Genomic DNA, 16603 nt, shown 5'->3' with positions numbered 1-16603 from the left:
AATTAGCGTCCTTAAATTTCGAAATATTGAAGTTTCAAGCATTTCTGAAATTACCGTTATATGAAAAACGGCCTCAATTCATTAATTTTCAACGTTTTACTTTTATGTGACAAGCACAATAACCGTACCGAGTTTGGTACAAATTGGTAGAATGGTTACAGAGATACATATATGTATGTGGTCATAAGTGGGCGTTGCAACGCCCATTTTCCCAAATTTTATCATAAACGTATTTCTTGGTAAAGAGTTGTTGCAAGCATCAATTTTGAATAAATAAGCATTAATATTTACTGATTTATCAAAGATTTCGTATTTCTCCAAATTACCGTTATATGGGATGTGGGTGTGGTTATTGGCCGATTTTAAAAATTTTCGGCCATTTGGTATGCTGTGGCAAGGCTAACAACTGTGCCAAGTGGAAGAAATTGGTGGAGCGGTTACCAAGAAATACACATATAACCATAAGTGGGCGTGGCTACACCCATTTTCCAAAAATTTATAATATTCTTATTTGTCGTCTAAAACTTAATGTAAATATCAATTTTGAGTGAATAATCTTCAAGAGTTACTAAGATATCGCAGTTTTCGTATTTCTGAAAATTACCGTTATATGGGAGGTAGGCGTGGTTATTGCCCGAGTTTTACCATTTTCAATACCATCGGTCCTACGCCCGAAAGAAGTGCACGTACAAAGTTTCGTCAAGATATCTCAATTTGTACTCGAGTTATCGTGTGCACATACGAACGGACAGACGGACGGACGGACGGACATACAGTCACCGCTTAATCGATTTCGTTTTTCATTCTGATCATCTATGTATACATTTTTCTATATCTATCTCGATTCGTTTTGCCTGTTACAAACAACCGTTATGTGAACAAAGTTATAATACCCTTGTGCACAAGTGCGCTCGGGTATAAAAATTAAACTGAGTGGAAAAAACTTGCACAGCGTAAAAAAATTATCCTCATCAGAGAATTACTGCGTAAGATTCCGCGAATATTGCCGTAGAAGTACATTTGTCATTTAAAAGTTTAGCAGGTCTACTTTGCAGTTCAGTGGTCGGGCCGGTCTCAAACCATGCTACAAGTTTTGTAAACTCAACCCAATATTATCAACTTGAGCCTATCCGGATTCCTTGCTCACCAGTTATTAACTGTGGCATTATCTGCAGTCAACTTCTACGTAAATATACATACATAAATGTGTAATGTAAATATATGTACTACATATAGCCAATATACATTACATATGTACATATGTATGTATACCTTTATCTTTATATGACCGCTCTTGTATTGTCTGGTGTTGTATCTTCGAAGATTGCATCGCGCCTGTCAATTGGATGAGTGTTTATTTGCTTGTTAGCTTCTTATTTACTGCCCCATATCAGTTTATTATTGTTATGTCTTTTAACTCTTCACAAAAGCTGATATTGCACAGTTCTCTATTTGTATACTTTGAAAACATTGTTGCAGTATTGTTTTTTTCATATTTGCCGTTTTAATTGTCGTCATTGGTAAAAATGCTGACAACGATGATACATTGCTTAACGCAAGCAAATTGTATGTTCCTTTGGTTCCATGAACGCATAGATACAAGCAGGGCCGGATTAAGAATGTGGGGCCCCGGGGCCAGGATACGTGTGGGGGCCTCTTTTTAAAGTCTCAATCTCAAACTATTCTTTCAGAAAAAAAAATATAGTTTGCAGTAGATAATTATAAGCTTAGAGAATAAGATGACGCATTGAATAAAGTAACAAGGGAATAAATACTTCAAATTTAATACATGTTCACAGTATATTACACTAAAAAAGGATACTCCTTTACTGAAACGACTCTTTCCGTGATTTTTTTGCTGCAAATACAGCAATGATATCATCGAAACTTAGTTCGCGCAGTATATCTCTTTCGGAGCTCAAGAGAACCAAATGCACAAGTCGGTTTTCACCCATACATGTCCGAAGTCGACTTTTGATTAATTTCATCTTGGAGAAAGATCTTTCACTCGTGCAATTTGTTACCATCATAGACAGATATAAACGTAGAATAATTTCTGAATTAACAAATGTAGACTGAAGATTGTTTTCTTTGATGATGCGGTACAAAAATATATATATATATATTTTTATATACATATTCATTTCATCTTGTGGGGGCCCTCCAAATGTGGGGGCCCCAGGCCGCGGCCCCGTCGGCCCTGCTGTTAATCCGGGCCTGGATACAAGTATGCAGACAAACAGATCAACTAAAGGAGATAATGTCAATCCTTTCTATTGACTGAGTGTCAAATCGTTGACAATGCTGCAAAATAAATATGTCTCTTTCAGTTCAATTCGATCTATCTATCGCGTCGGTGAGTTTACATGCCTGTGTGTCTAACTAAAATAGACACGGCAGGAAGCCACTTAGCCTTAACTTATCTCTATCTTGTCTTTTTATACTAAAAATTTTAAGTATTATTTCACGTTGAACACAGTTTCATAATAATTTACGTACTGATGTATATAAAATTGTTTGATATTCCAAATTAGACACAAAAACACTTAGAGTACTGTAAGCACATATATATCGACGGTCCTCTACAATAAGGGCACAACTCAAAATTTAATATTTTTTAGTTATATAGAGGATCAGGTTTATAAATATCCATAATTTTCTGTGGCAAATAGACATATGCTTAGTTGTTACGAGACCGGCAGAAACGCAGTTTTGTCATTTGTCACAAAACCGAAGTAGCCAACTACTACTGAACGGTGGCACATGTCCCACTTTTCAAACTCTCGATAGGCTAATGATGATTTTATGTGATATAACAACACCTTTCCTTTTGTGCCCTTGATCAGCAACAAAAATGGATTTTTTTCTTTCGTTTAACTACCTAGGAGTAGGGATGGACACAATTTCCAAAAAATCGGTTTTTTGATTAATCACGGTTTTATATTCAGGTTTTAAACCGTTTAAAAAGACTGTATTAAAAACCTGATCTTTTCGGTTTACCGACAAAAAAACAAAAAACATCGATATCAAATTAAATTAAATTTTGACTTACCCTTATTACTTACTGCTGTGCAACGCAAATTATTTAAAACAATATATTTTCTTCATTTTATATAACAACTTCATTTCCAAATATACGAAATATAATAAAGCGTTGGACATATTTATACAAAAACAAACTTTGTTTCACAAAAAAAAAACTTTTCTAATTTATAAATAAGTGCATATTGCTCATTTACTTCAATAGTGTCATAATTCAAAAAAGCAAAACTCGAGAAAAGTGGCTTTAAATTTTGAATTTACATATACTCCCATAGTAAAAATTAAAAGCATATTTTGTTCTAGTGAGATCAGTGGCGGATTCAGCGGGGAGTCTGGGTGTCAAACTACGTGCCAGTCAGTGACGGATAAAAAAAGTGTATGCATATTAAACCAACCCATATTTTCATATATTATTCGACATGCTGAATGCGAATCCAAGGTCCGTTAGCCTCCATCACGTCAGGCTCGTGGTCATTTGAAGATCAACTAGGGAAAAATTCATTGAATAAACCTGAAAATTCAATAAAATTCATCGGAATTCGACCCTGGGATGACCTTGGCGTGACCTCTAGATGACCTTGAGGAATCAAGGGACCCTAATACTTGGTTTCAGTAACAAAAAAAACAAAAAATTTTATTTCTATTTTTATTGAACAAATTGTTTGTCCTATTTGACCTGAAAATGACCTCGAAAGTGACACTATGGAGGTTAACGGACCTCGGATTCGGGTTCATCGAATCTAAACCCTTATACATATGAATTTTCAGGTTTATTTAATGAATTTTTCCTACTTGACCTTCAACTGACCACGAACCTTACGTGATGAAGACTAACGGACTTCGGATTCGCATTCAGCGTGTCGAATAACGTAGGGATATATAGGTTTGGTTTAATATGCATACCCTTTTTTTTAAACCTGTTTTATCGATTGCTGGGGAATGTAAAAACCGAAATTTCGGTTTTCGGGCAAAAAAACGATTTACGCCTAAATTTAAAAAAGTCATAATTTGAAAGCTTACAAATTTTCCCTACAGAATGACTGCAAATAACACCGTGCGACAAAACCCAAAATTTTCAAGGATAAAGTTTTAAAAGGACATTTTCAGTATTTATTCATCCTGGTGCAACAAAAAATTAAACCAAATCTTTTAAATAATTTTTTATTCAATCATATTCTAGAAATTTCAAAGTGCTTTTCAAAAAAATCCTGACATCAGAGAGAAAAACCAAAATCGCAGTTTTACTAAATTTGGCCCACAGTTTTGTGAATATATTGATTTTTTCGTCTGTAAAATTGACTTTTTGTCGCACGGCGTAATCCGGATTAATTACGTTCCAAGACATATTATTGCTAATTTACGAAACACAAAATCATTAATTGGCTCTACTGAAATATATGAAATTTTGAGTTGTGTTGTTATTGCAGAGGACCATCGATATGTACACGCATACATATGTACATGTTGTAAAATTTTAAAAGATAATGGATTTTTGTTGGCACAATTTGTTTAATTTATTTATGAGTTATATTTTGGAGCGCTGGCTTTTAGTGGTGACTGTTATTATCTCACTTTTAAAGAAGGAATCAAGTTAATGATAGTAAATTAAGTGAAATGCAGGTGTTAATTCTGTTAAAATATATTCAATTAAAGATAAATGGAAGTGATTCACGTGATTCCTATGGTTCGATAAGACAGTGATTAGCAAGACAATTGGGTGGTTCACAAGGTGTCGTACTTGTCGTATTTTTGTATGTTGTAAATTTTTAACGGCTAAATAAATGTTTAGAGGACTTGAAATCACCACCAACTATTTTTTAATTGTCTGAAATTTCATAATAAAACTTTTATGTTAGCTTGGGAATTCCTTAAATACAGTTTTAGCCGTTTAAAGTTTATGACATACAACAGTACGACAGTATACAACACCTTGTGAACTCCCTAAATGTTCTTGTGGTTCAAATCTAACCCAGCACTGTCTTGTTTTCCTAAAAGCAAGCGTGAAGTCATTTAAAACAGGTGGACTTTTGAATTAGTGTTTTCATTGGTGGTTTAAAATTCTCGGTAAAGATACCTGTCAAAAACACTTTACTTTATCACGAAATTTCTATTCAATACACACGGCTAGAGAAGGTTTCTTAATGAAGAAGTCAGCTTGCAGAATTTTCAAACTAGATTAGAAGTTCGCTAGGAGGTACATGCTATTATTCAGGCGAGTTTTTGGATCGAAGGCTTGCACTTGCAATATAGAAATTATATAGTGAGTGGTTGCTAATAGCGATTGACCCTTAGTAGGCAATAGCAGGGGAGAGAATTAATAAGAGAACGTAGAATATCTGCGGCCATTTATGAAAGCTACATATAATATCTGCTTAAATCTTGATATATTCGCCACTAACGGGAGACGATTGAAATTATTGAATTTGAAAGTACATAAATATACGAATCTTCACGAGTCTTGCGAAGCTCCAAAAAGTTACCATTGCTAATAATCATCACCAGCTAAGTTATGCGATGAACAAAGCAAATAAGGAAGCCTAAATGGCCTTACGCACTGTGAGACAATCTTTTATAATCCGCGTTCCAATTTTGCTGATCATTCGTACTTAGGAATGAAGAAATTTTGAAAAAGGTATTGAAAAATGTAGAAGTTAGTGCATTGCTATGCTATCTACTCTACATCTCTCTCAGCGCCCCCGCTCCTTCGAAAGTGAAGGATGATACGATCAAGAATCGATTCTATGAACGGTTAGGTGGAAAGTATGTGCTGGACCCGCCACGACAAAAAACTATGCTCGGCGACTTTAACGACGAAGTCTCCGTCCAGATTAAGGTTGAACGACTTCAATGGGCCTCAAAAAAATGGTGATTTGTAGCAGCAGATGTCAAACACGGGAATCAAAATCATCATGTTGTAATATAAGTACACACGTGGTCACAAGTGTAAAAATATCTCCCAGTAAGAGCTGGGTTGAATCTGCGATCCCTTCATTTTCAGACGGAATAAAGATGCACTCTAGAAATTCGAGCAGAAGCTCTGCCAAACACGTTCTGTACATATACACAGGAACCAAATCTGTGCTGAGCGGAGCGAAGCTTTTGACATTCAAATGACTGCACCGATTTCACAAAACAAACTTCACTTCAACAAAAAGCGGCTAAAATATTTGTGCGCTTCAGAAGATATATCGGAAAATTCATTTCCATGGAATAATTTTGAAAGCGAGCTTTGCTTAGAGCTCCAAAGCGCTTCTGAAAAAGCTTGCTCTTACATAAATTTGAAAGTTTCGCTCCGCTCGGCACGGCTTCGCTCGGGCGCTTAGTAAAATGTGTGGGTGCCAAATACTTATTTTTTACTCGAAAAGCGAAAATTCGTACGAGGTATACAAAGACTAATTACTAAATGGATATTCCACATAGGTCATACAAATTTGTATGTAAAATTTTCATTATACAGATTTCAACATTACTTCAAACTTGATTGATAGTCCCTCAAGTGAATTCTTGCAATTGGCCCAGTTTAACTTGTTACGGAAAATGCTTCGCAATTTGTGCGTATAACGGTGTTAACATGAGCCGATTTTACAGCCAATTTTAAGAGCGATTAGTGGCCCCAACTTCATTTGAAGCGATTATTTGAAAAGCCGTTCATACCAGGCGATTGTTACTTTCAAGTAAAAGTTGCATGTAAAATCGCCTCATGCAAACACCGTATATATATGATTTAGGATTATGGACGTCTCTAAGTTGTTAATCTTATATATAAATAGGCAAACATGTTTTCTTTACACCCCTTTTACGGCTAAACTATACTTCTAAGGTATAAACATTTATGTATCGTTAGAAAGGTACTTTGACGTTGATGTGCAGAGAGTTATTAAAATTTCAAATAAGTTTAATATAAAGCGAAAACATTAATTCAAATGTGACACTAATACAAATGTCATACATGTACATAGTTAGGGCGGAAATAACCCTAAATGTATGCTTTAATTTTGATACTGAATTAAATGAACGTGCTTAGCTGTGGTTTAAGCATAAGATTTAAATTAAGAGTAATTTAAAGAGTAAGGCAAAGTTGAATATTTAGAGGACGAAATGGATAAAGGCAAAGATTAAAATAAAATTAAAGAAACTTAACGATAGCAACAAAGAGGAAGGTAAATTTAAATACTTTACGTTGTGATATGGTGTTGTATTATGGTGTTATGTTATGGTATGTTATGTTATGGTATATTATGTTATGTTATATTATGTTATTTTATGTTGTGTTATGTTGCGCTATATTTTGTTATATTAAGTAATGTTATGTTATGTTATGGTATGGTATGTTATGTTATGTTATGTTAAGCTACGTTATGTTATGTTATGTTATGGTACTTTGTATTACTTTATGTAATGTTATGTTATATTATGTAATGCTATGTTATGTTATGTTATCGTATGTTATGTAATATTATGGTTTGTTATGTTATGTTATATTATGTTATTTTTTGTTATGATATATTTTGTTATGGTATGTTATCTTATGCCATGTTATGTATTGTTGTGCAATACAGTTCACCTCAGCTCACCGCAGCTCATTTCAAATCGCCTCACATCAACTCCTCTTACTTCACCTCAACTCACCTTAATTCACATCACCCTAACTTACCACATTTAATCTCAACTTTAGTAGTTGAATTTCAATCGCTGGGAGAGCACTAGTATTAATTAATAAGTTATTTAATTTCGTTATAATATGGTATTATCATCTAGACCTTAAAATATTCAAATACCTACAAGAATATTAATCACTTCCATTTTTTCTCATCACCTTCTTCCAGGCAATAACGGTGACGAGTACGAATCGGCAGCCTTGCGACATCTCAACTTCGCGTCATTCTCCACGCACTCCAACCATCTTAGTCACGATACCCCACATCAGCTTCCGCATCGTCATCACCATCAAACACACCTGCCAACAACAGCACCGCTGACAGTGACCGAAGCGCAGCCAACGCTGAATTACGAGCGTGGCGAACACAAGCGGAACAGCGGTGAGGACAACAATACCAGCGCCATCACGCACAACGGGCATAACGGCGCACCCTACGACTTGGAACAAACTGGGCTGTATGTCCCGACCGCATTTAGCAATCATCGCCAACAGCAGCACCACAGCAACAATAACAAACAGGACATTAACATACAACAACACCATCTGTCCACCCAATCCACAGCATCGGCTACATCAACACCCGCCTCAGCGTCCGCTTCAGCGCATCAAATGGAGCGTTTCTTTGGTAGTAAAGCGCACGCGGAAGGCTTCTTCACGCAGCTGGCGCGTCTACAAGGGCTCGACAATCCCATGTGCGGTTTGGACATACGCGAACGGGGCGTTTATGCCAAAGTGCCGCTCTGCCGTGGTACGCGATATGGGCCGTTTGAGGTGAAGCTCTGCAGCGAACCGACAGCGCCGAGTCTTGCTTGGGAGGTAAGTGAAAGGATAAGTTTGAATGTATGCTTGTATCAATGAAATTTAAGATCTTGCTGCCACTAATTCTGGTAGTCATCTGGGAAAGTGAAAAGAGGAAATGTTGAAAATTAGCGCCTGGTTTTTGGGTGAAAAATTGTCACCTTCGTGGTTTGTTTGGTGACAATTTTTCCGTTGGTTAATCCTTTCGCATCTGTGCGAAAATTGCAAATGCGTATCGTATTACTAGTTAGCTGCGGTTATAAAAAGTACCATTTGAATGTGTTTTGCGTATGCACTCGCTGAAATCTAATCTCATCAAGCGTTACCCAAAATTACATTTCCAATTTGCACATTTTCAAAGAAAAAAATATTTCGCATCCTTTTTGGGTGTTAAATAGCGAGAAATTCAATGAAAATTAAGTGATTGCGAAAATATTCGATTAAAGGCTACCTCAGGCACGATAGTGTAGTTATTGTTATTGTTTTAGAGTTTGCTTTTGGTGTTGCACACATCAGTTGTCAATCAAAAAAGCGGCTGCGAATTGTCACACTGTTTCGACAACGGCACACAGGCTGATAGGATAACGCACACATGAGTTGGGATAGGACAGTGTTGAGAATTGAGATAGGAAGCGCGCGCGCGCTTACATACACAAGCCACGGATGTGTTTAGGGATGTGCCAAAAACCAAAGCTAATTTCCGGCATCAGATGAGTACAGGCAAAAACAAAAAAAATGCGCAAATCCACAAAGTATCCCTCAAATGAGGCTTAAATTCGCCAGCTAGCCATGACAGTCAGCAGCAAGCAGATAATACCAATTAGGGTCCACTCATACACATTGTCGCATGCACCCTACGTTGCTTACCTTCAGCAGTTGGATGATGAGTAGCAGCCAGCTATGGTATCTTAGCTCAACTTCCATTCATTACACACACTCTGCTCTTCCGACAGACTATCCGTCGGGTCTTAACGAAAATATCCATCCGGTAGTTTTTCATCTCTTCCATAGGGGGCCACCGTTTGACAATCCAATCAAATTATCGCGCCTTGCACAGTTGAGAAGTTTGCTGTCTGTCAAACGTTGAGTTGGCAATTGTCAATCGAGAAAAAATTAATAACGGCAATAGTACTCAGGTAGCGACAAATGTTTAAACATTCAACAAGCAATCCACTCAAATTGCAATATGCCATCCAAAAATGTACCTATCCTTATGCTGCTGACTGTTTGCAAGATTGTTGTTTCCCAACACACACATATTTTCATAAGCATACATATGTTTTTCTACGGATGATCCTCGAATGAAGCACTCAATATTGATCATCCCACATTTTAAAACTGGCACGAAAGTATAAGAGAAAAACTCGGTTGTTGCGGAGCTCGCAAAAGGAATGCTTTTGCTAGTATAAAATTTCGTTAATCATTTTAATAATTTTTTTTATAAAAATATAATTTATATTGTAACAAAAACCTTATAAATCCAAGTTTTAAACTTGGTGCCATGTTAAAAAAAATCAAAAAGCTTTCGAAAAAATTTCAAGCTTTTTCATTAGATTCTTTGGTCAAATTTTGAGTACTTTGTTTTGTAATAGCTAAGACTTCCCATTAATTTTTGGCATTTGTTTTTGCTGACTGTGTCTCTGACTGTGTTTCTCATTTTCTCCATATAAAAAAAATGCCGAACATACTTTGTATGAAAGAAAATGACTGATATAGTCGACAAAAAAAAAATACCACCAAGTAATTTTTAAGCAGAAAACCAAACCGACTTCAAATCCCAGATAAAAATTTAAGAATACCGTTAACTTCTTCATGTTCCAATGATCGGATCTAAACCAAATTAGTATGGGACCACATCTGAGGTACCACCTTTCGTTTAAGAATTATGGAAGTCGGTTAATGTGGTCCAAAGTTATGCGGTAACATACATAAAAAAAATATTTTCCGACGAATTGATAACCTCGTCCTTTTTTTTTGAGATCGGTTAAAAAGCAACGATAAGTCCTGCAAACTGGCACTTTATTGTACTAACATTTAATTCATTTTTTTTCAAATACTGCACCAAGATTGAAACTTGGATTTAAAAGGTTTTTGTTAAAGAATATAGCATATTTTTGTTAAAAAAAAATATTTAACAAGTAATTTTTATACAAAAAACACAACCGACTTCAATTCTCATATACAAATTTAGGAGTACATGACAAGATCTAACGATCGGATCTAAACCAAATTACTATCAGACGACCGCGGAGACACTACCTTTCCGATGGAAAAATAAATCGGTTGAATTGATAACCTTCTCCTTTTGGGAAGTCGGTTAAAAATTAGTCAAAACTTGTCAATATGTGAGTGCCGTATAGTTATGATAAGCTCTATATAAGTATTTATATAGGTATGCCCATCACTGCCCTTAAGAGTGCTTCCAGCTGACTTCAGATATATCTGAATCGATTTACTCTCTTATTTGGAATAAATGACTCCAAGTCTGTTTACACGGGGAATACTTCAGCTAGCTTTTATTTGGTTAGAGGCAACATAAGGACTGAGACTATCCTTATATTCGGATAATCTTCGGATATTTGTGTATAAGGATAAAATCCTAATTGTACGGATATCCGGTTAATATTCTTAAATTCTGTTGCCCGTATATTTGGTTAATATTCGCTCATTTGGTATATCCAAATATTCTATACAGTATTTGAACGGATTAGTAAATTTGTGTAAGCTGAATCCAACGTCCTACAAAAGAAACATGAAATCTTCAAGCAAAAAAAAAACAACCAACTTCGTTGCTCTTATAAAACTTAGGAGTACCGTAAATTGCTTCGTAATCCAATGATCGGACCTGAACCAAATTAACAAACATACATACATATACCGACGTATTGATAACCCATCTCCTCCTTTTTTCTAAGTCGGTCAATAATGGAACACTTAATTTATTTATATTGTTTATTTTTAGATTTGAATATCCGGATATCATTAAGTTATTCGGATATCTGAATACCAACACATAATTCGGACAACCGAATATTCGTATTTTTTATTCAAATATTCGTATATAAGGATTATCGATGGTAAAAAAATCTGGGCATAACACCCAGCCCTCACCCTAAGGTTTTTTTTCCTTTTAGATTGTTACATAAGTACTATAATTTAATGTAGTTGAAAAAATACATATGTACATACATATGTATGTATGTATGTACCCTGCAGGGAAACCGCGGACTGGTGCATACAATTTCTAGTTCCGTAAAGATTATTATCGCCAAAAACGAACTAGTCCGATAGTAAGTAGTTCCCCACCGGTTAAAAATCAGCGAAATGTGGGACTCTTAAAAAACTATTTTATTTCTCTTTTTTCATTAGAAATCTATATCTAAAGTGACGAATTTAGAACTGGTTCGGAGTTATAGAAAAAGGAACACAGAACGAACTAGATCTTATCTGTCGTATTTAGAACTAGTTCGAAACTATTGAAAAAGAGATGCAGCGGGGAGCTTGTTTACTTTACATAGATATGTGTTTGGCAGCTTTTTCGTTCAAATGCACTTTCACTCTGCACTTCGCAGATTGGTAATACAAAACAAAACTTTGTGTTAACATATTAACATCTTGGGGGCGTCTGGAATCTAACCAATAACAGCGAGCACCTCTGCAAAGTCAGCTACAGCCAAAGGTATGAACACGTACATTTCTTACAATCATTCAAACAAATTCAATTTCAAATTGAAAAAACATTTCTTTGAAAATAATGTAAAATCGCACACGGAAGAACCGAAAAGATTGAAAAATCATGATACTTTTTCCTTTCGTCTGTCGATTTTAAAACTGGTTCAGAACTATAGAATTTAGAACTAGTTCGGAACTATCGAAAAAGGGATGCAGCGGGGGGCAATGGACACTTCCTAGGACATCGCCATGTTAAATTCGCCAGTTGTTTGTATGCAACAGAGATTTATCGTGAACCAGTACTGGGTCTAAATGTACTAGAAGCGCACCAGTTCAGAACTAGAGATTTTCCACACAGGGTTTGTATGTATACATATGTTACTCTTTTACATTTTTTTTGCGCCCATGTCTAAGTTACATGGTTTCGACTCAAGGCTTGTGCTTACTTTAGATTATTTCACAGGCGAAATACTTCTCTAAACGCCTTTCGATTTTAATTATTATTTTCAGCTTTTTATATGGTCACTAAGACAACACGTCGCGGAAGCCCCATTCCGAATAAATATCGGCAAATGTACTTTTTGGTTTTTAAACACCAAAAGGGTCTTAACCAGTTTTCTTTGGGCACTGACTGAAACCATAGAATATGTCCTTATTAAAAATATAAAAGTGAAAAATAACACTTCACTGAAAGATCACACTGAACTAACAATGACACACTTTTCGTTGGTGAACGACCCTGTCGATTGAACGATCATCATATCCGCAGCATCGCTAGCTACATACATATGTACATATGTATGTACATAGCAAACTGGCATCAAATTCATGAGCATGAAATCTTTAGTGTGAACATCGTCATACAAATAGTAGATTATCTTGTGCGCGTAAATATTTTTCTTATTGTTGACATACATTTGTAGGGGTTTTCCTGATTTGTTGTTTTTATCTTTCAATTTTTGCCGTTCGCAATGGGAAGCCAATATTTGAACTACTTACATTCGTATATATTCATTCATACATATGTACATGGATGTGTAAAATAGGTAGAGTTGTGGAAAATAGAGCGAAGCAGGGAGGATTATTGTACAAAATGTGTCAGGCAGATAGACAAATGCTGATGACACTTATTTCCAGATCCATATGTATGTACTTACAAACGTGCACCCGTGTTCGTTGCACGTACATTTTTCCCTATTCCTCTTCAAATTTGGGAATATGCGCCCCTTCATTCATAACGGATTAAACTGATCTTCCGATATTGAGTTGTCAATTGTCGTCCGAGTAACTGGCTGTCTATTCGACTGTGTGATTTCGCTTTCTGGGTCGCCAGTTATCATTTGCGAATTGTCGTACTAATCCCTAGAAAACTAATTGCATACGTAGGCAATTTGAGCCAGTCCTGCATGGGCAATATGGTACTTCATTGTGGTAGTAACTATGTATAGTGTCGATCGCTGTGTTGATAAAAGACAGTTGGCTTTGAGATTCTGACAGTGAAACGATATTTTAGTGTGTTACAAGATTTCTTAAAATTTGTTCACAAATTTACACACAAATATCCAAATTCAACCTAATTTATGTGATCGTATGTTCTGCATTGTGTGACAAGGCGTTAACGCTTTTAAAAAATAACCAATAGTCACCTATTTCATATTCAAATGTATTAGTCGACAGCGAACAATGACCTAGAGGTACAAAAGAATTTCGAAATATTTATTTCAGCGGAATGTAAAGAATCACCGATTTCCAATTCGAAATTAGTAATACTTAAAAGGTGAATTTGTTTTTTATCCTTCAAGTTCAGTATTACCCAAAATTTACACCATAAGCGGTTTTCACAATTCTAACAAGGAAAATGCAATACAGATAGATGTACATACATTCCGGGGACGATTGATTTAGCATGATTGTAAAACCCTTTCTACACTTCAACTTAACAACAACATAAATTTGAGCTGTTGACGTTCTTATTAATCTTTTATGGGCTGTATCTTTCAAATTTTTTTCTTGTAAGAAAACAATATATAAACCGTTTTTTCTGCCCATATGCGTATTGAACTTGGCAGAGGGCCGATCTATGCTATTTATCTTATTTGCTCCACATAGTTAATTTCAGGAGTAAGTTTACCACTTTTTGCTGCCGCGTCAATTGAAAAGTAGAATTACTTTACCATAGATTACCATTATCTACCTTTGCTCCTCCCATACTAAAAAAAATATCCGTCATCGATATTGTTAAACGTCCATAGCAGCGAGAGTCTAAAATAACTTCAGAGAGAAATAAATTCAGAGTATATGCTGGTTTTTATGGGAAAAACATAAATTTGAAAGAACGTCGAAATGGGTTCCCATAATCACCCACCAATTCTAGAATAAAAGGCCCAAATTAATAAAAAAAAAATGCGTTTGCTGATATTCGGTGTACCTTGCTCGTTTACGCAAAAATTATTCAATTCGGAAGATAATTAAGATTTTTTTTTTGTTTTAGGACGCCCACCTCCTACACAACTTTTTTGGCTCCACGTTTTATCAATTTTGTGGCAAAATAATCGACACATATATTTTGTTTCCAAATAATTTCCTAGTCATTTTTTTAATGACAAAACGAAAACATTTACAAAATTTTCAATTGTACCTACATTTAATGCAACAAAATCTGAGATTAAGCAAGCAGGACTTTTGCCATCGAACACGGATCTTTTCCACAGAACCGTCTGCTTTTGGCTGAATGCCGAATATGATTAATCGACTCGCCAGAAAATTGCCTGAAAATTGGGGGCTTATAGCTAAATTCTTCGTAAAAAATAGTTAAGAAAATTTGTTTCATAGCTAAACGAAATAGCCAAAAATATTTTTCTTCAAAAATGGCTAAATAAATTAAATAATTAGATTATTATATCGCAAAAACTTAACTTAAATGTTTAAATACATTGCACTGGAGTAGTAAAATACCTTACAATTGGGACTAGTAAACATTATTAAAATTTTAGCTCAAATCTGAAAATCTTTTCCTAAAATATAAAATAATCCTTGGTTTAGTTTCACGGTTTCATTGGAAACGCCAAGTGAAGTCAAGTCCTTCTCCACTTAGTCTTTCCATCGCAGTGGGGGCCTTCCTCTTCCTCTGCTACCACCGGCGAGTTACGAGTTGAATACTTTCAGAGCTGGAACGTCGGAGTCCATTCGAACAACATGGCCGAGCCAGCGGAGTCGCTGTATTTTAATTCGCTGCACTATGTCAATGTCGTTGCAAAGCTCATGCAGCTCATCGTTCCATCGTCTGCGGTACTTGCTGTCGTCAACGCTCAAAGGCCAGTAAATCTTCCGCAAAATCTTTCTCTCGAATACTCCAAGAGCCGCCTCATCGGATGTTGTCATTTTCCATGCTTCTGCGCCATATACCAACACGGGCATGATCAGTGTTGCCAGAACTTTTTGGGCCGACCGGCTAAATTGGCAAAAAAAGCGGCTAAAATGTTTCAGCTATAATAAACATGTTTTATTTGAATAAAGTTGAAAGACTAATAAATTCATTAAATCATTTTTAAATAGTTATCAAAGGAAACTGTCGTTATACTTCACTAATTATAGCTCTACATCAGAAGTCATGTTTGTATTAGACCCCTTTCAGACACGTCAAGTAGCTGTGTAAAGGCTAACGAAAATTGGGCAACGTTATTTCGAGAAAAAAAGCAAGTAATTTATATTGAACAAGCCGGTCGCTTTTTAAGTTCTTAACAATTAAGCCAAAATTTTATTTAAAATTTAAAAAAATTTTATGAAAAAATCCCGGCTACGTTCTTAAAAAAAAATACAGTTACGCAAATATAAACTGGAACGTGACATTTTAGCAAGTTTTGGCTATTTTTCTTTAGTTTATTTAATGTTTATTATTTTTTATGAAAATATAGCAGATGGTGACAGGTAATAAGATCAACGGAAATAAGGTCAATTGACTTTATTTCCCACCCTGGTGCGAAATAAAGTCAATTGACATTATTTCCTTTTTAAAAACGAAATAAAATCCATTGACATTATTTCTCTTTCAAACATTATATTTGCTTAGCTTCGCGGCGGCCCGCGTTAGCGCGCCACACCGCGCTCGTCGCGTTCGCGCTCGCGCCCCGCGAACCCCGCGCGACCGGCGCGCACACCACGTCACGCTACGCCGCGGCCCCCCGGCCCCCCCTTCCCCTCTCCCGCCGTGCTGTAACGCAGGTAGATTTATTTTTGGTATACGTTGAAATAAAATTTTTATATATTTTAAACATCGAGGGCTTATATTCAATAAAATACCCTCTGTCTGCACACTTTTCACAAAGATGAGATTCTGATATAAAAATCCACCTAAGCTTTAACTGTCATCAGTGATATTAATGCTACCTTATATAACGACAGGTAATAAGTCCCAGATGGTTTCTAAAATCA

General features: G+C 35.8%; 1 protein-coding gene across 3 annotated transcripts in view; it reads left to right on the top strand.

Annotated features, from left to right (window-relative positions):
* The window catches only part of ham (hamlet), a 146389-nt gene that overhangs the window by 15534 nt on the left and 114252 nt on the right, over window positions 1-16603 (top strand). For all 3 annotated transcript variants that reach the window (XM_017626844.1, XM_017626852.1, XM_017626834.1), the window contains exon 3: window positions 7869-8518. In XM_017626844.1, coding sequence (XP_017482333.1) covers window positions 7869-8518 — 650 coding nt within the window. The remainder of the gene's footprint in view (window positions 1-7868; window positions 8519-16603) is intronic.

The sequence above is a fragment of the Rhagoletis zephyria genome, unplaced genomic scaffold (genome assembly GCF_001687245.7).
Source record: "Rhagoletis zephyria isolate East Lansing unplaced genomic scaffold, Rhagoletis_zephyria_1.1 Rzeph_scaffold_00066, whole genome shotgun sequence".
In the NCBI taxonomy this organism is placed as follows: Eukaryota; Metazoa; Arthropoda; class Insecta; order Diptera; family Tephritidae; genus Rhagoletis; species Rhagoletis zephyria.
This window is presented reverse-complemented; position numbering and strand designations above follow the sequence as displayed.